The sequence below is a fragment of the Pelobates fuscus genome, chromosome 13 (assembly GCF_036172605.1).
Source record: "Pelobates fuscus isolate aPelFus1 chromosome 13, aPelFus1.pri, whole genome shotgun sequence".
Taxonomy (NCBI): Eukaryota; Metazoa; Chordata; class Amphibia; order Anura; family Pelobatidae; genus Pelobates; species Pelobates fuscus.
Genome location: NC_086329.1, coordinates 65,262,100 through 65,280,073, shown reverse-complemented (window position 1 = coordinate 65,280,073; position 17,974 = coordinate 65,262,100). Strand labels below are relative to the sequence as shown.

General features: G+C 39.2%; 1 protein-coding gene across 1 annotated transcript in view; it reads left to right on the top strand.

Annotated features, from left to right (window-relative positions):
• MGA (MAX dimerization protein MGA) overlaps positions 1–17,974 on the top strand; it is a 310,904-nt gene that overhangs the window by 198,469 nt on the left and 94,461 nt on the right. Inside the window, exons 14-15 of the mRNA XM_063440253.1 lie at positions 3,027–3,279; positions 10,485–11,069. Coding sequence (XP_063296323.1) covers positions 3,027–3,279; positions 10,485–11,069 — 838 coding nt within the window. The remainder of the gene's footprint in view (positions 1–3,026; positions 3,280–10,484; positions 11,070–17,974) is intronic.

Below are 17,974 nucleotides of genomic sequence, written 5' to 3'. Positions count from 1 at the left end.
ATATTGCATGAAATGATTCCACGAACGGCTTGTTCAATTTGCAACATAACAGGGAAAAATACGTAAAGCGAGGACCCGTGCTGTACCAGACGCCGTGGGAACCGATCCCGGCGTTACAGGTAGGTCTAACTTGCGGTTTAGGAGTCCCTGGGGCGCGATCTATGACGATGACCGGGGTCAAGAGAGGCTGGACGGACGGAAAGGCCTGTAACAGGATTCCTGGACAGAGCTTGCCGCGGAAAAACTCGTGGATAGTGAAAAACCAAGATGGCGTCTGAGAGAACTCTGAAGTGGATCCTCATTCAACGCTGACCTCGAATGGTAAGGAGCAAGGTAAGGGGTGTGCCTTAAGTAGGCCAGGAGTGGATAACAAGCACCTCCCACAATTACAGGCCAAATTGCCTTAAAAAAAATATATATATACACACACACACACTAACTTCGGGCCAGGGTTTGTGGCTACTACATAAGACTGGACATATCCCATTTTTAATACCCTGGGTTGTCTACTTTTACAAATGGTATGCCAAGACTGGGTTAATTTTCATTCCTGGGCTACCATACGGTCTCAAAGGCAACATAGGCCCAGCAAACCAAACTGACAAATTTAAATGGAAAAGGGGAAAGCCCTATATTTGACCCCTGTAAGTTTCCAAAACTCATAAAACCCGTACATGGGGGGGTACTGTAGTACTAATGAGACACTGCTGAATACAAATGTTCATTTTATTGCAGTAAAATCTAACAGTATTATGACGTCCACACTTAAAATGTCATGCAGAACTTTTTAGATTCTTTTCACATTCAGTTATGTTTCACATGTAAATATGTGATTTGAACCTGTTTATACTGGACAAAATGATTTAGAATAAGTGTGGGTGCATTAATATGAATGTGGTGAATTGTGGTTCAACAACATATAGCGCAAATGCCAGGTTTTGTTTACGTTTTGTTTTGATCATAACTTGTACAATTGGTTCTGTCCATAAGAGGTTAATAGCCTGCAAAGTCAATTAACAGAGCAGGAGGTACAAACTTCTAAAGTAAGTTTTTAACCTATAGCAGATGAAAGGGTTATTTAAGGTAAGAATAAAGAATTTCTCAGCCTGTTTCTAGATCATATGAGAATATATTTTTTTTCCATTTGTGTGATGTTGGGTTTGTATGTGCAACTTTTCCATTATACATAGAAGTAAAATATACATGAGCATATTCACAGTAACAATATTCAAGGGCGTGAGATATGGAAACCAGTTGTACAACAGATTCTAGCACTAGAACACATATAGCTGCTGGTCGTGACCCTGGGTTGTATATGTTCTGTCTGTCTAATATGTCCCAGTTTAAAGGTAAAGGAGAATAAAAGGTAAATTTAAACAAAAGTAAGGTAAAATATAATGGATCATTGATGGTGGCATTGGGCGCTGTTTGAACAGCAAGGTATGTATGAGGAGAGTGGCTCTGGACGAAAATCTCTCCTGCTTGGCAGCACTCTTAATGATTTTATTGGGTTTATGTTTGCCGTGATCTTCAGTCTTGTTTCTTTGGGATGATGTGGATTCTTCTGCTTGCATGGGGGTTGATAGTCCCAGAGTATTTAGAAAAGTCAGTCGTCTGACTAGGTCAGCAAGAGGCTCTCGCTCCCCTTGTAACTAGAAGGGAACCCTCCATTCCCCAATGATATTTGATAGAGCTATCTCTGAGCCTTTTGGCTACCGGTGCCAGTTTCTGTTTTTCTGCTAGGATTGAGAATGGGTTATCTGCATATATGGCCACTATGTGGCCCTTGTGGCATATTTTCCCCAGTGCCTGCGAGCTGTTCATGATCGGTCACCCCACTGCCACGTCTCGGGTTTTGGCAATGTTGTCTCTGGGTGCTCCCGTGGGTGCTGCAGCGGATTTGCGTACTTGGACCGCAGAGGCGATCTGGGGAGGGTCACGGCCTCTTTCAATGCCTGTAAAGGATAGGAAGTTTTGGACAGACTGCAGCAGTGCTTCGCCTCCGACTGTCTTAGGGATTACTCTGAGGCGGAGGTTCCGGTGCCTATGGTGCATCTCCATCATGGTGACAGTGTGGTCCAGCCTTCGTACCTGAGAAGTAAGGCCTTCTATCTGGCTGTGTGTGTCTTGGAGTTTTTGGTCTCCGGGGACCTCTATCTCTTTCACTTTCTGGTAAACCCCCCCCCCAATTTCAGACTGGACCACTTGGAAGTTCTATTCACAGACCTGCCATAGGTCCGTGAGGAGCTTCTTGATATCCCCTTTCGTCGATACTGACAATTCTTCCCCTGTCTCTGATATGGAATATGTGTCTCTGGATCATGGGGAGGAAAGAGGTTCCTCATTCTCTTGCGGGGTCTCTGATGCCTCGAACTCGCACTGGGCCTCAGGCACCATCTTAGGTTGCTGCTTTGGTGCTGGCCTTTCAAAGGAAACCGTATGTCTGGCAGATGCGGAGCTTCTGGGCGATATTTTTTTTGTTTCGTTTTTTCGGCCCATGGCTTCTGGATGGCGAGGGGGTACGTTTTCTAACTCCAAAGCTGGGTTAAATTGTGGCTCAAGTCAGTTTTGTGTTAAGCGTTTACGGAGCCCAACAGATAGACATCTGGTCAGTTACTCTGTTGGCAAAGCACTTTTTTTAAAAATGTATATATATATATATATATATATATATATATATATAATATGATCTGTGTAGATGTAATGACTAATGTTTGAGGTAAACGCTTGTTAATGAAAGGAAAAATCTGACAGCAATTTTTAGTCAAGGAATTAAATCTTTTTGCTAATGGGATTTTTACATTTTATTTTTTATTTTTTTATCAACTGCAGCAAGAACTGTTTATTGAAAGGCTTGACTTGGTGAATTTGTGTCTTGCTTTGTATTTTTTACAACCAGGATTACTATGGCTAAAAATGACATGAAATGTGTTTTAAAACTTTTTTTTTTTTTTATAAAATCATTCTATGTATACATGTATCATTGTTCAATCTTTAACTTTGGTTTCTAAATTTCATTATTGCAGGTGAATGGAAAATATTATCCTCAAGCCAAATTGCTTTTGGGGCAGATGGGTGCATTGCATCCAGCTAATCGGTTGGCAGCTTATATTACTCATAGACTGCGACCCAGCCTGTACAACCTCTCTAAATTAAATGAATTGAACTCCAAGTTGCATTCAAGCAGCCTCTCGACAAGCTCTGGCAGTATGGATGAAAATGGCAAAGACAGCCCTTCTTCAATTCAGAAAGTGGACAATTCGCCGCTGAATAAGATTGGTATGTATAATCGGTCTATTTTAATAGTATGTCTATTTCTGATTATTTTAGAGCTGAAGTGCTTTAGGGGGTCTAATGTCCCTTTAAAGGAAAACGTATACATTTCTTATAATTTTAAATGGTTATTGGATCAGCGCTTAGTGACCAGTAGACCTCTAGAGTAAATAAAAGATGGGTCGCAACCTAAGGATATGATGTTCCCTCAAAAAACATCAACAGAAAATAAAGATGTAGTAAACAGAATATAGGTCGCGCCAAAGGGTGATATAATAAAAACAATACGTACTTACATAAAATAAATAAAAGTGGAATAGAGTCCTGATAAAAAGTATGTGGATAAAAATAGTCTAAGTTTGATTAGAGAGATAAATAAATCCGGTGGGCCTGGTATGATCCGAGGTAGTCAGGTGTCCAGATAACGTAGAGGCATGCAGATAAAAGAAAACGATTCCAATAGTGTAAAACTGCGGTGGAAAGGCCTAAGGTAATGGTAATAGTAGTCCTCCTACTCTCCTATTATAGAGCTATGGCCAGCATAGGAGTGAATAGCATTCAGCGGCGTTGAAACCCCACTGGTAGGATATAGGTGATGGTAGGTGGTACAGGTCCTTCGGTATTGGGAAAGAGAAAAAAAAACAAATTGTGCTCTCTGTATGTAGCAGTAAAAGGTAAGTGGTATAATCCCCACCTAGGATTCTTGGGTGAGTGGATAATACAGAGTATTCAATGACCAGGTAAGAAATGAGTAAAAAAATATAAAATAATAAAAAATACTATACAGTGGGACCTCGGTTTACGAATTTAATGCGTTCTCCGGGACGTTTCGTATTGCGAAAAATTCGTAAACCGAAACACGGTTTCCCATAGGAATGCATTGAAAACCAATTAATGCGTTCCGGAGGTGAGAAGTGCACTTTAAAGGCATAAATACTGTACAGGGACATGATTAATCAAGCAATAACATTTCAAACATCCAACTTTATGTTTTAAAACATCACACATCAACTTTTAAAACATGGCAGACTGTTGGTAACATGGTACAGAACACTTCAACTGTACATAAATCACACGTCAACAGGGAAAACATGGAAAATTGCAAAACAATTTCAACACTTTTTGGAAGATGAGGAGGACGAGGGCAATTGGGCAGCACTAACACAAGCAGGTTCTTCTTCATGTCTAGGCTGTTTTTGTAGGAACCTTTCCATTGTCTGCTGCCTCTGGCTCCTTTTAAGCATCCCTCGGAAAGGGGACATGATGTCTGTGTCAAAACTGCTCACAAGTCTGTGGGCTAGAGCCTTATCTGGGTGGTGCTGCTGTACAAAAGTCTGTAGGTTTACCCACATTTGGCATGTCTCCTTGAGTTCTGTGAAAAGAGCTGCTCCTTCATCGACTCCTTCTGCAATTCCACCAGCTCCTCAGTGCTTAGGTCACGGTCGTGTTCCTCCACCAGCTCGTAGACATCCTCCTCAGTCACCTCCAGGCCCATGGTCCTCCCCAAGGAAACAATTTCCTCCAACACTGTTGACTCTGGTGCAGGTGCAGAAGCACTGGAGGCAGGTTTTACAACACAGTCTGGCCACAGGTTGCGCCAAGCAGAATTTAGGTTTGTCTGGCTGACCCCGGCCCAGGCAATGGTGATAATCTGCAGACAGCTTACAATGTCAAAATGCTCTCTCTAAAATTTATGGAGGGTGAGGCTTGAGCGATCTGTCATCTCAAAGCATCGCCGGAAAAGCTCCCTTGTGTAGAGTTTTTTAAAATTGGAGATGACCTGCTGGTCCATTGGCTGGAGTAGTTGGGTGGTGTTAGGCGGAAGGAACATGACCTTGATGAAATTAAAGTCCTCCAGCAAGTCTTCCTCGAGGGCTGGAGGATGGGCAGGAGCATTGTCCATGAGCAGCAGGTTATTGTCCACAAGGTATTTCTTCACAGCAGTACCAAAAACCGCATTGACCCACTTCACAAACAAGAGGCGTGTGACCCAAGCCTTTGGGTTAGACTGCCACAAAACGCTCAACTGCTCCTTGTTCACCTTGTGTTTCTTGAAGGCCCGTGGGTTCTCTGAATGGTAGACAAGCAGGGGCTTGATCTTAAGGTCCCCACTGGCGCAGAACAGGAGGGTAAGACGGTCCTTCATCGGCTTGTGGCCAGGCAATGAGGTCTCATCTTCTGTGATGAAGGTACGCTTTGGCATCCTCTTCCAGAAGAGTCCAGTCTCGTCACAGTTGAAGACCTGATGAGGAAGGTAGCCCTCTGAAACTATGACCTCCAGGAACTCCGTAGCAAATTCCCCAGCTGCAGCAACATCGGAACTTGCAGCCTCTCCATGCCTGACCACACTGTGGATGCCAGATCTGGTCTTGAACCTTTCGAACTACCCCCTGCTGGCCTTGAAGCCTTCTGCATCTGCTGACGTTCCTGGCTGTTGTTTGAGGAGGTCAGTATTCAAGGCCTTGGCTGTTTCGCAGACGATCGCCTTGGTCACTGAGTCCCCTGCACGCTGCTTATGTTCAATCCAGAGCAGGAGCAACTTCTCGACCTCCTCCAGAACAGGTGGCCGTTGCTTGGAGACCCTGGTGACTCCCTTGGCTGCATCTCCCAGTAATCTTCTTTCATTTTTAGGATTGTACCGATTGTGGATGCACTCCTTCCATACTCTTTGGCATGGTCAGTCAATCGCATTCCTCCTTCATGCTTCCTGATGATTTCCTTCTTGTCCTCAAGCAGAATCATCTCATTCTTCCTCTTCCCAGCTTCCGCTGCTTTCTTGGGTGCCATGACACCACCGTCCCTAAGTATGCAAAAAAATAAAAAATGCTTTACACCCACATGAGCTGGCATGGAAAACAACCCCACAATGCAAAACACACAGTAAAAGGCATGCACAGCACATGAGCTGGCATGGAAACCACAGTAAAAGGCATGCACAGCACATGAGCTGTAACAGGCATGCAAAGCACATGAGCTGGCATGGAAACCACACTAAAAGGCATGTACAGCAGATGAGCTGTAACAGGCATTCACAATACATGAGCTGTAAATGGCATGCACAGCACATGAGCTGGCATGGAAACCACAGTAAAAGCCATGCAGAGCAGATGAGCTGTAACAGGCGTGCACAGCAGATGAGCTGGCATGGAAACAACAGTAAAAGGCATGCACAGCAGATGAGCTGTAACAGGCATGCACAGGACATGAGCTGGCATGGAAACCACAGTAAAAGCCATGCACAGCAGATGAGCTGTAACAGGCATGCACAGCACATGAGCTTTTCATGGAAAACAACCCCACATTGCAAAACACACAGTACAGTACTGTAACAGGCATGCACAGCACATGAGCTGGCATGAAAAGCAATGCAAAACACACAGTAACAGGCATGCACAGCACATGAGCTGGCATGGAAATCACCCCCAGAATGCAGAACACACAGTAAAAGGCATGCAAACAACTAAGCTCAGCTCCCTACCTTTCCACTTATTGAGATGCACCAAAAAGGCTCCAAAACCTGCTGCTAATGGCTCCAAAAGGCTCCACAACTTGCTGCAAATGGCTCCAAAACCTCTCCAACACCTCCACACTACACACTCACGTGCTACCCACACTTCAGTATGCAGGGGGTGGAGCTATAAACCGGGACACTTGTTTCGTATTGCGAAAAAAAATCGTAAACTGTGGCATTTTTTTGTTTTTTATTTTCATTCGTAAAACTGATTTTTTGTTTACCGAGGCGTTCGTTAACCGAGGTCCCACTGTATTTAAAAAAAGGTATATGGCGCAAGCACAATATTCGTGGCCAATATTCCTTTAATAATAGTAAAATATGTTCTAAAAGCAGCCAAACGCGTTTCACCAATAAATGGCTTCATCAAGTGGCAATAAAAGCAATACCTGGTACATGGGAGTTTATATAGGTACTCGCATACACTTAATTATTCAAATTTGGCGCCAAAATGACATCTCAGTTACACATAACATACGGTATAGAGCAGAACAAAATTCATACACGCATCTTTACATAGGTTACACAAAGTTTAATATATAATTTATAAAAACTAGGGTTAAAAAGCTTCAAACTATGTAGAATAAAAAAAACATATTAAAAAACAAAAAAAACGTGACCGCCCATTTAATGTTTTTTTTTTTTTTTTTGATTTTTTTTATTCTGCCTGTTCTGTTTGAAACTTTTTAACCCTTTTTATTATATTATATCACCTCTTGGTGCGACCTATTTCGTTTTTTATTTCTTATTATTGGTAATAAAAGATTACATGTATTTCAACCTCTTGGTGTAATATTTTTGTAATGCATATGTATATAAAAAAAAATCACTTTTAGTGCATTGCCTGGCTTATCCTTGCTCTCCGGGGACCGCTGTCTCCAAATCCTCTTTGGTAAGAAGCACCACTCATCTTCAAAGACCATGCACGATTTGAACAGACAGAAGCAAATTAAAGCCAATTTTTAAAAGAAAAATTAAAAGAAAATGTGTTGACCATTAGAGGGATGTCCAATCCCCTTTACATTAGAATCTCTGGTATGAACACCTTAATTAATCTCAAGGGCTTGTGGAAAAAGAAGGGCAGCACTATTCAGCAACCTGCACATGGTGATGGCTTGTATTGTTTTTTTTTTTAGTTTCCCTTGTACTGTCACTGTATACTGTAGAATTTTAATATGGAACAGTAAGCTTAGAAACATAGAATGTGACGGCAGATAAGAACCATTCGGCCCATCTAGTCTGCCCAGCTTTACATATTTGAAATTATGTTTCATATAGCTTGTCTAATCAATTTGAAAATATATGTTGCATGTACAGTATATGACACAAAACGGTATTTTTACTGTTTATGGAAATATTTTCATATATATTTCTGGGTAGACTGTGTTTAACTTCCACCCTTGCTTTTCTGTACTGCAGAAAGTCCATCGTTGTAAGAGATAGTTGTGAATATATAGATAGGTGAAAAACTCACAAGGCGTACGTGTGCAAATAGCGCTTATAAGTGTCTAATTCACCCTCATCTTAATACCAAACCAAACAAACAATTATCAAGGTATAATCCTAATAATAGATGGATGGATCACTTAAACAGCAAATCTTAGCATGCAATGATTGCTTAGCCCTATAGATAAATATGATTCCATATTTGTATTATAGGGGTAAGCAATAATTGCATTTCAAGATTTACTGTTTACGTGCTCTACCCATCTATTAGTTTTATATCTTGATAATTGTTTGTTTATTTGTGAATATAACCGATCAGAAAATATTTTTCAATAGCTATTTAGTGGTGATTTTAAAATAGATAACTTCAGTGGGGTTTACCATTACATAATTATAACATTCATCAATATTGGCTTGCTAATGTTTTTCATAAAATGATTAGTTAAAGCACTCTCTCAAATGCTATATACTCCATGGGCCTCCCTCCCATATGAGGCTCATGAAAATCTTACTGGCATCCACTAAAACATGGAAATTAGTGAGCTGCTAGGGCTCCAGTGATAATACACCAGAATTATACCCTTCTTCCATAACCTATACTTGTAGGATGGGGAAAGCCCAACATTCATACCATTCTTTGGAAACCGCAGGCTCCGACAATATACACAATTTTCTTTACGAACACTAGAAATCAATGTCCCATTCTTTGCATACCTACAGACATACAGCTTGATGGGCACTATCCTTCTGTATCTTAGTTTGGAAGATTGGGATCATTTTATAGATTACCCTCATGCAACCCACTATTTCAACTTCCTTCATTAGCTCACTTTATTCTCAAATTTGGCCTGGTCTGTACCATATGACCACACAAACGGGTTTGTCATGGTGGATAACACATTTCTCAACATTTAGTCATGAGGTACTCATAGCAAACACTGTCAAGCTGGCGAAACTACGCCCATCAACTTCCTACCAGAAAGTGCATTTGAACATAGCAAATCATGCGTATTCATCTCAAAGACTATTTTCTCTACAATTAAGAAACCTGGCTAGTTTGAAATGTGGGACAGACAGCATACCTCTATCATTGCTTCTGGGGATGTGTGGGAATGAAAACGTTCGGGCGACAAGTAGAAATTTACATAATGAGATTATAATAGGTTAGACCATTTTGTATATCTCCATTGCTGGCAACATTGGGGCAACAACTGAAGATTGATTTTAAACTGGCCCACTTCATCATGCTCCTCCCCCCCCCACCCCCACACACACACACCTCCAAACTCCACTATCCTTACTTCACATGAAAATCTCCTTCCTATTCCATTTGATTTGAATAGAAGCCTCATTAAATAAAAGCACTATAATGAAGAAATTATTTCTCACTTGCAACCTTATATTACTTCACTAGTTAATATATTAATTCTACTCCATTCAAAATTAAATCCACTTTTGATTTTAAAGATTGGTGCACTAACTGCCCATAACTTCATAATACCAGTATTTTCAAAATGGACACTCCAGATTTGTTGCCCCCAATGTTGCGTCAGCTTTGTGCCTTTACACTGCTGATTTGTAAAAGAGAGTGTTTATTTTACCGTCATCTATATTTAGATTAGCCTTGTTTATTTAAAAAATATATATAATTTTGAATTTTTCTTCAAAAAAACAAAACAAAGTACTTAATCTATAATAAGTCAGACGTTTGAGATTTGCCTTTTTAGAATGTGATGCTTGTGACTGTCTTGCTTATTCTCTCGTTTTGACTCATGACAATAAGTTTAAAACAAAACCCCAAAAGGTTAAAGTGGATCTGTCACTTCCTAGTCGTTATGGTCTGCAACAGAAAATATAGAAATACACAATGCCTTTTTCTTTTAGCCTGTAACTGGTCAACTTTATCTTTGCTCCTGAGTCATTATGTATGTTGCTCTTTTCTGCTATTTAACAGAGTTAATAGAAAAGTTAGAAACCGCCCTTGTATGACCTGACTGCACCTAGATGGAACTTCACTGTTTTGCCTTTTATTATACTTTTAAAAGGAAATGAATCATCAGATAAGAAAAAAAAAAAAACATTTAACACAAATTATGGACTATTTTCAGTGCTTTATTCAATGGTGCAATTTCTCAAGAAGTGGCAGTCCCCCTGGTAAATACATAAGACAATATTGCTAAGACAAGAGGTTGGAGAACTAGTGGTGTTATCTACCAGTCTTGCAAAGTTTAATTTTGGGTTTTCTATTTTGCAGCTACGCAGCCTCAACCCAGCAGTGTGTTTACTCAGTTTGTCATGAATGAAGTTGGAACTCTGAAGCAGAAAAACCCACTTGCCACTCCCTCTCCAGTTAAACTGAGTCCCTCGACAACCCAACTGTTAGTAGTTACTTCATTACCCCCTAGCAAATCAATTACCCGCACTATCTCATCCACTAAAATGCCTACATTGACTTCTCCCTTGCTTACTTCAAGTCCTATTACCTTAAATACAGTACCACCATCACAAGCCAAAACATCCGTTCCAACTTTAATAAAGATAGTTTCAAAAGATTTGTGTTCCAGCCCCCCAGATCCATTAGCAGCCAGATCTACTGATCCCACTTCCACTTTAACGATAACTAAAGTTTCTCCTACAAAAGGCTCTGTTTTTCCTCCACCACCTTTACTTAAACCGTTGCCGTCTTCTACAGTGAATGCTTCCAGCCTCCCTCCTCTCCAAGTTAAAAATATTGCTTCTCCACCTGCAAACTCTTTAAGAACTTCTGCCAATTCAATAAAACTTGGATCCGTTGCTCCACAGGTTGGGGATGTTTTACCCACGCTTACTTTGAGACCAGGTGCGATTTATATAATTGCTTTGCAAGATTATTCTATATTGATTTCTACATTTTGTGTATTTTTGTGTGTGTATACAACCGGTAAATAGCTTTTCATTTCAAAGCATCTTCTATTTTAAGCATTGAAAAGTGGCATCTCCACACATTAAAGGGATACTCGACGCACTAACAAATTACTTTACCTTAACATAGCCGTTTTTTGTGTATAGATCATGCTCATGCAGTCTCACTGCTCAAATCTTTGACATTTAAATCAGAACTGTCACCGTCTGGGAACTGGGAGCAGAATTTGCAAATACAGCCAATGGTGACATCGCCGCTGTGGGGGCAGAAAATTGGGATTTCTACTTATCAAAAATGAAAAAATCTACCCTTGTTGGTGGGTCCAAAACTTGGAACCCCTCTACACTGGTAGAAATACACCTAAATGGACACTCCAAAGGTGTCCTGGGGCATAACCCCTATACAAAAGACAGCAAAGAATGTATAAATACTTAGGCCATCTGGATGGGATACCCAGATGTCAAAAGTATGTACTGGAATTGTAGAAATGAAATCCTCAAGATTATTTCAATGGTAAAGGAGTAAAATAGTGGTATAGCAAAGATAGCCAAAATTGGTGGTCATATCCCAAACTAGGTATAAATCTAGCCTAAATGGCACACCTCTAAATAATATAGTAATTAAGATACTAATAAATTAGTCTCTGATTAGCTACAGATAATAGACTTTAATAATGATTGGTCAATTTTGATAGTTTCAGAAGGTAAATTAACTTAGCTAAAGATCGCAAAGTATAATATGTGACTAGGATCACTGGTCACTGAACTAGAAGTGATATATATATATATTAAAATACACTTAGAATGTTTGTTATATATATATATATATATATGTGTAAAAAACAGATAAAATTCGTATCTTGTAATACCTTTTTTATTGGACTAACAGAATTTTTTAGTGACAAGCTTTCGGGATAACCTCCCTTTCTCAAGTCTGAAGCATTTCTGAGCAAGACGACACATAGAATTCAAAGTTGAGTTGTGATATAGGGGTTAAAGCGACATGAGTGTAGATAAGACACAGGTTTGGTAGAAAATAGACACCATCTTTGTAGATTTATGACCCTCTACAAAGATGGTGTCTATTTTCTACCAAACCTGTGTCTTATCTACACTCATGTCGTTTTAACCCCTATATCACAACTCAAATTTGAATTCTATTTGTCGTCTTGCTCAGAAATGCTTCAGACTTGAGAAAGGGAGGTTATCCCGAAAGCTTGTCACTAAAAAATTCTGTTAGTCCAATAAAAAAGGTATTACAAGATACGAATTTTATCTGTTTTTTTACATCTACATCACTGGACTAATACGGCTACAATTTCTACTTATATATATATATATATATATAATAATCAATACATTGAAAAAAAAATGATTTTTATTTACAATTATATATCGGTTTAAATTTGTTCTAACTTTATTTTGCTATTAATATACATAGATATTTAAATCAAAATACATTTAGAATGACGTTATAAATGCATATCCCCTTAACGACCGTGGACATGCTAGGTACGTTGGACAAAAAAAAAGTTAAGTTACCTAGTACGTCCGCGGCAAATAGGAGCTCTGGACTTACCTGGACCAGCGATCTACAGCGATCACTGTTAGGGGGGATTGCCGGAGACCATAGCAGTCTCCCTGCATAGCAGTCAGGCAGTGCCCCAGGCTGCTAAAACGTTTTTTGTTTTGTTTTTAAATATTACACATGTATAATATATTAATCATTTTTATTATTTTTTCCATTCATGCAATACAAAAATACATAAAAAAACACACAATACAAACATTGACAAAACATTACACATTACAATTGAGAGGAGTATTGACCGGGCCTCCTGAGAGATCTATTAACTTCCCCTTCATTAAGTAGGTGAATATCATATTAAACATTTAGGGGCAAATATGAAACATTTAGGGGCCTTTATGAAAGTGCATGTGCTTTTAAAGACCATTTTCTCTTATTTTTTTTATTCTTAGCTGTAGAATTGATATTCCAACATATACCATTTTCCAAAGAAAAGAACACAGAGCCGCCAAAACAGGCAATTGGAAATTACCCCTTACATCCCACAACCCTCAAAAGATTAAGCCCAAATCCTCAAAGAACCGACCCCAAACCGGCAAAATAACTACTAACTTGCTGGCTAACAATGACTAAAGCTATAATGGCTGGAGTGTCAACACCTCTCTAACCTAGCTACCTGACACGTGTTTCGGCGCTGCTAAACGCGCCTTCTACTGAGGCTATAGAGAAGACCTCGCTTACCGGTAGCTTCTTTATAGCTCACTTTCTTAAATCAATTAAGGGGGCGTGTGCTGTCTGTTCGCGCCGAAAACGGAACCTGAACAGGCTACGCCCCCAAATTGACGTGTCACCGTTAGATTGGTTGACACATAATCCATCTCCAGGCATACAATTTTAACCTATTAGGAACCCTAGCTGAAAATACATGTAACCATTACATTAGTCCATAAGCAAAGAGGTGCCAAACCACAGCTACAGATTACTGGATATAGATAAATCCCCCAATAGCAGCAGGGGAAATACCCCTAAATATTAACGCATGGAATAACTTCTTTCTGCTTATATATCCAGTAATGACTGGACTAAAGAACAAATATAGTATAACCCCATGTAGTGGTTATCAAACAATCTTATGAGGAGAGCTTGCTCCAGTATATGTGTAACTATTAATCTGATTTACTGTACCATAGAGTTGGACAAGCCTCCCAGAAAGACGTCATACTATAGTTCAAGGGAATGGTTAAGCCTCTTAGATCATTCAAAGGTCCATTATCTTAAACCCACATAGATGATCCAGAGGTGCATCAATCATGTAAAACCAAAGTTGCTTATATTACATTGATGGTAAAGAGGTGGACTGATAATGTGTCAACTATTAAGAAGTATAAATAATCGATATGGTGAATTTTTGTTGGAAAATAACAAAAAAAGAAAGAAAATACATATATATAAGGATGAAATTATAAAAGCCAACTCCTTGGTGCTATCATTACTCAATAAAGGGAGTAAAAGTAAATCCCTAATTTAACCCATTGGGGGCCAAAGTTTTGAACCTATGTATCCAGTAGCACTCTCTTTTGTGGAGGGTAAGGTCTAAATCACCTCCTCTCCGTCCCAAAAGTACCTTCTCAATCCCTGCAAATCTGACACCTTCTGAGTCCCCATGATGGTAACTCCTTATATGCCTCGCCACTGGGGTATCTGTAAGGTTTCTAACGGAGTGAACATGCTCCATAACCCTCCTTTTTAGGGGGTGGATGGTTTTACCCACATATCTGAGTCCGCATGTGCACATCAGGAGATAGATTTAACCTTTAGTGTTACAATTAAAGAATTGTTTAACATTAACCACACTTGGGTCATTTGAATCTGTGAGGCATTTGGAGTCTTTCTTCATATATCTACAGGCCACACGTCTGCCACATTTATAAGTACCTTGTAGAGAGAGACAATTTTGATCAGTCTTTTTGTGGGAAAAGTGGCTAGGTACTAAAACCTCCTTAAGGTTTCTGCCTTTGCGTGCTGTAAGAGATACATGGGGGATCACAGCTCCCTTGAGCTGAGGATCTTGGGATATAAGGGGCCAAAACCTCCCCAAAATCTTCTTGGCCTGATCCCAACCAGAGTCAAAGTTCGCATTACAGCGAATAGGCACCGGTTCATTGAGTACCGGTTTATCTTTGAGGAGTTCCATCCTGTCGCTGTGTAGTGCTGTCTGATATGCATACTTTAAACAGTGATTGTGGTAACCCCTCTCATTAAACCTGGTTTTAAGTGACTTTGCCTGAATAATGAATTCCTCTACGGTTGAACAGTCGGAGGTACTGTCCAACCGGAATATCTCTCTTCAGAGTGGTCGGATGGTAACTCTCCTATCTCAACATAGTGTTAGTTGAGGTGGGTTTTCTAAAGAGTGTTGTCTCTATATTTTGTTTAGAGTTAGTGCTAAAGGTACAATCCAAAAAATTGAGGGAGGAACCCCCAATTTCCATTGTGAACTTTAGATTCAGATCATTAGAGTTCAACCTCTCCACGAATGCCGTAAAGCAGTCTCCCGTGCCTGTCCAGACAACGAGGACATCATCTATATATCTTTTCCATAAAAACATATATTTGGTGTAGTCAACATTAGTGTCCGAAAAGACCAAATTTTCCTCCCACCAACCCAGGTGCAGGTTAGCATATGATGGGGCACAAGATGTACCCGTAGCTGTACCCTGCACCTTGTGGTAGTATTGACCATTAAATAAGAAGAAATTGTGAGTCATCACAAATTGCAATAGATCCAGCACAAAAGAGGTGTGACGTTGGTGTCTAAGCCCATGTGTCTCCAAATAGTGTCTTGTGTGCTTTAGTCCAAGGGGGTGTGGAATTGACGAATACAGTGCTTCCACATCCAAACTACACAACAAAGTATCTCTAGGTAGATTAATAGAAGCTAAACACTTCAGTGTGTCCTTCGTATCCCTGGGGTATGAGGGTAATTTTTCAACGAAGGGGCTCGGTTCTTTGAGGATTTGGGCTTAATCTTTTGAGGGTTGTGGGACATAAGGGGTCATTTCCAATTGCCTGTTTTGGGGGCTCTGTTAGTTTAGCCCTTCTTCACACTACCTCCCTATCTAGTGAGATTTTACCCATTACAGAGGGACTTTTTTCTTTGGATATACAATCCAGCTGAGCTACATTAGCAACTTAGTAGCAGTCTCTCCTTTCTCTGCTCTGTATGTGTTACTATTATTTATTTCCCTCAGATGCAGCACAATCTGCGAGATTTTCCCTTATTTTATTTCTAATACGGGCCCTGCTGGGATAGGTATTTACCATCTATGAGCATAGAGGGGAGCATTATTATAAGTTGCTACCATTCTAAACTATAAGTACGAGCTCTATACTGGGATTCACTCTCCTTTCAAGATTGTATCGTCCACATTTAGGAGATACCTTTAGGCTATATATCCCACTTAGAAGGCAATATCTCACCTCTCTACACCTTTGGTTATTTCTTTATTTATTATTTTTTGTTGTTGTTTTTATTCTTTCATCAATATTTTACTAATCGAAACTATTAAAAGTTAAATTTGATGTGTATCCATGACAATTTGCTAGGGGGCGCCCTTTTTCTTTTGACCTGTTAGGTATGTTCTTTTCTTTGCTATATACACTTATGTGAGGGTTATCCCCTATACTGATAGCCCGACATACACCCAGCCGGTTCCCCCAGGGGTTTCTAGCTATTTTCTCTTCAAAGTATACCATTTTCCATCCTCGGTTATAGTATTAGTTGCTCTTTCCAATGTATATAACTAATTTCCGTAGATTGTTTCCATCTTCTCGCTATCAAAATCTTTATAGCCATAAAGCAATGCACAACCAAATAAAATTGATATGTTTTTAAGATTGGCCAACCTAAACGTAAGTGTTACCTGGGGATTTTTTTTATCAATTTTAATCTTATAAAATCTATACACATATCTATATACCTGATCCTAATTTTTTTTTTCAATTATCGTACAATTCCACTATATAAGTGACTGCCTACCACTTCCGTGCATCTCCAGCACATCTTTGAAGCATCCACATGTATAATATATTCTAAAAGAATTCAATCATTTTATATACACACATACATGTATTATATATAACTAGATTTCTAAATATAAATATATATATATATATATATATATATATATATATATATATATATATGGAACATGTGGGGGTTGGCTCTTGTGTATTGTTTATTGTATATATATATATATATATATATATATATATATATATATATATATATATTTATTTAGAAATTTAGTTATATGTAATACATGTATGTGTGTATATAAAATGATTGAATGATATATATATTATAAATAAAAAAAAATGTCTGAAAAAACAAATATAAACGCTAACTTAGGCCAGCGTTTGTGACTAAGTGGCTACTACAAGAGGCTGGAAATACTCTGGGTTGTCTACATTTGAAAATGGAATGCCATGATGGGGTTATTTCACATTCCTGGGCTACCATATGGTCTCAAAAGGCAACACAGACCCAGCAAACCAATCTGGCAAATTGAATTGGGCAAGCCCTATACTGACCCTGTAACCTTCCAAAGCACCATAAAACCTGTACATGGGGGGGTATTGTTATACTCTGGAGACCTTGCTGAACACAAAAATGAGTGTTTAAAACAGTAAAACTTATCACGACTATGAAATCACCAGTAAAAGTGCAGTTTTGGGTAAAAAAAATAAATAATATAATGCAAAAAACAAATATGAACGCTAACTTAAGTGTTTGTGGCTACTACAAAAGACTGGACATACCCAATTTTGAATACCCTGGGTTGTCTACTTTTTCAAATGGTATGCCATGGTGGGGTTTATTTTCATTTCTGGTCTACCATACCGTCTCAAAGGCAACATAGCCAATATGGCAAATAGCAATTTACAAAATCAAAATTTGGCATCTTATGTTTGACCCTGTAACTTTCCAAATCACCATAAAACCTGTACTTGAGGGGTACTGTTGTACTCATAAGACATTACTCCACACAAATGAGTGTTTTAGAGCAGTAAAATGAATTATACTGATATCATTGGTGAAATAGCAGTTGTGTGTAAAAAATTCAAAAAATACTAATGTAAATGCTAATTTTGGTCAGGGTTTGTGACTAAGTGGCTACTAAAGACTGGACATACTCAATTTTGAATACCATGGGTTGTCTACTTTTACAAATGATACGCCACGATGGGGTTAATTTTCCTTCCTAGGCTGCTATACTGTCTCAAAGGAAACATTGGCCCAGCAAACCAATCTG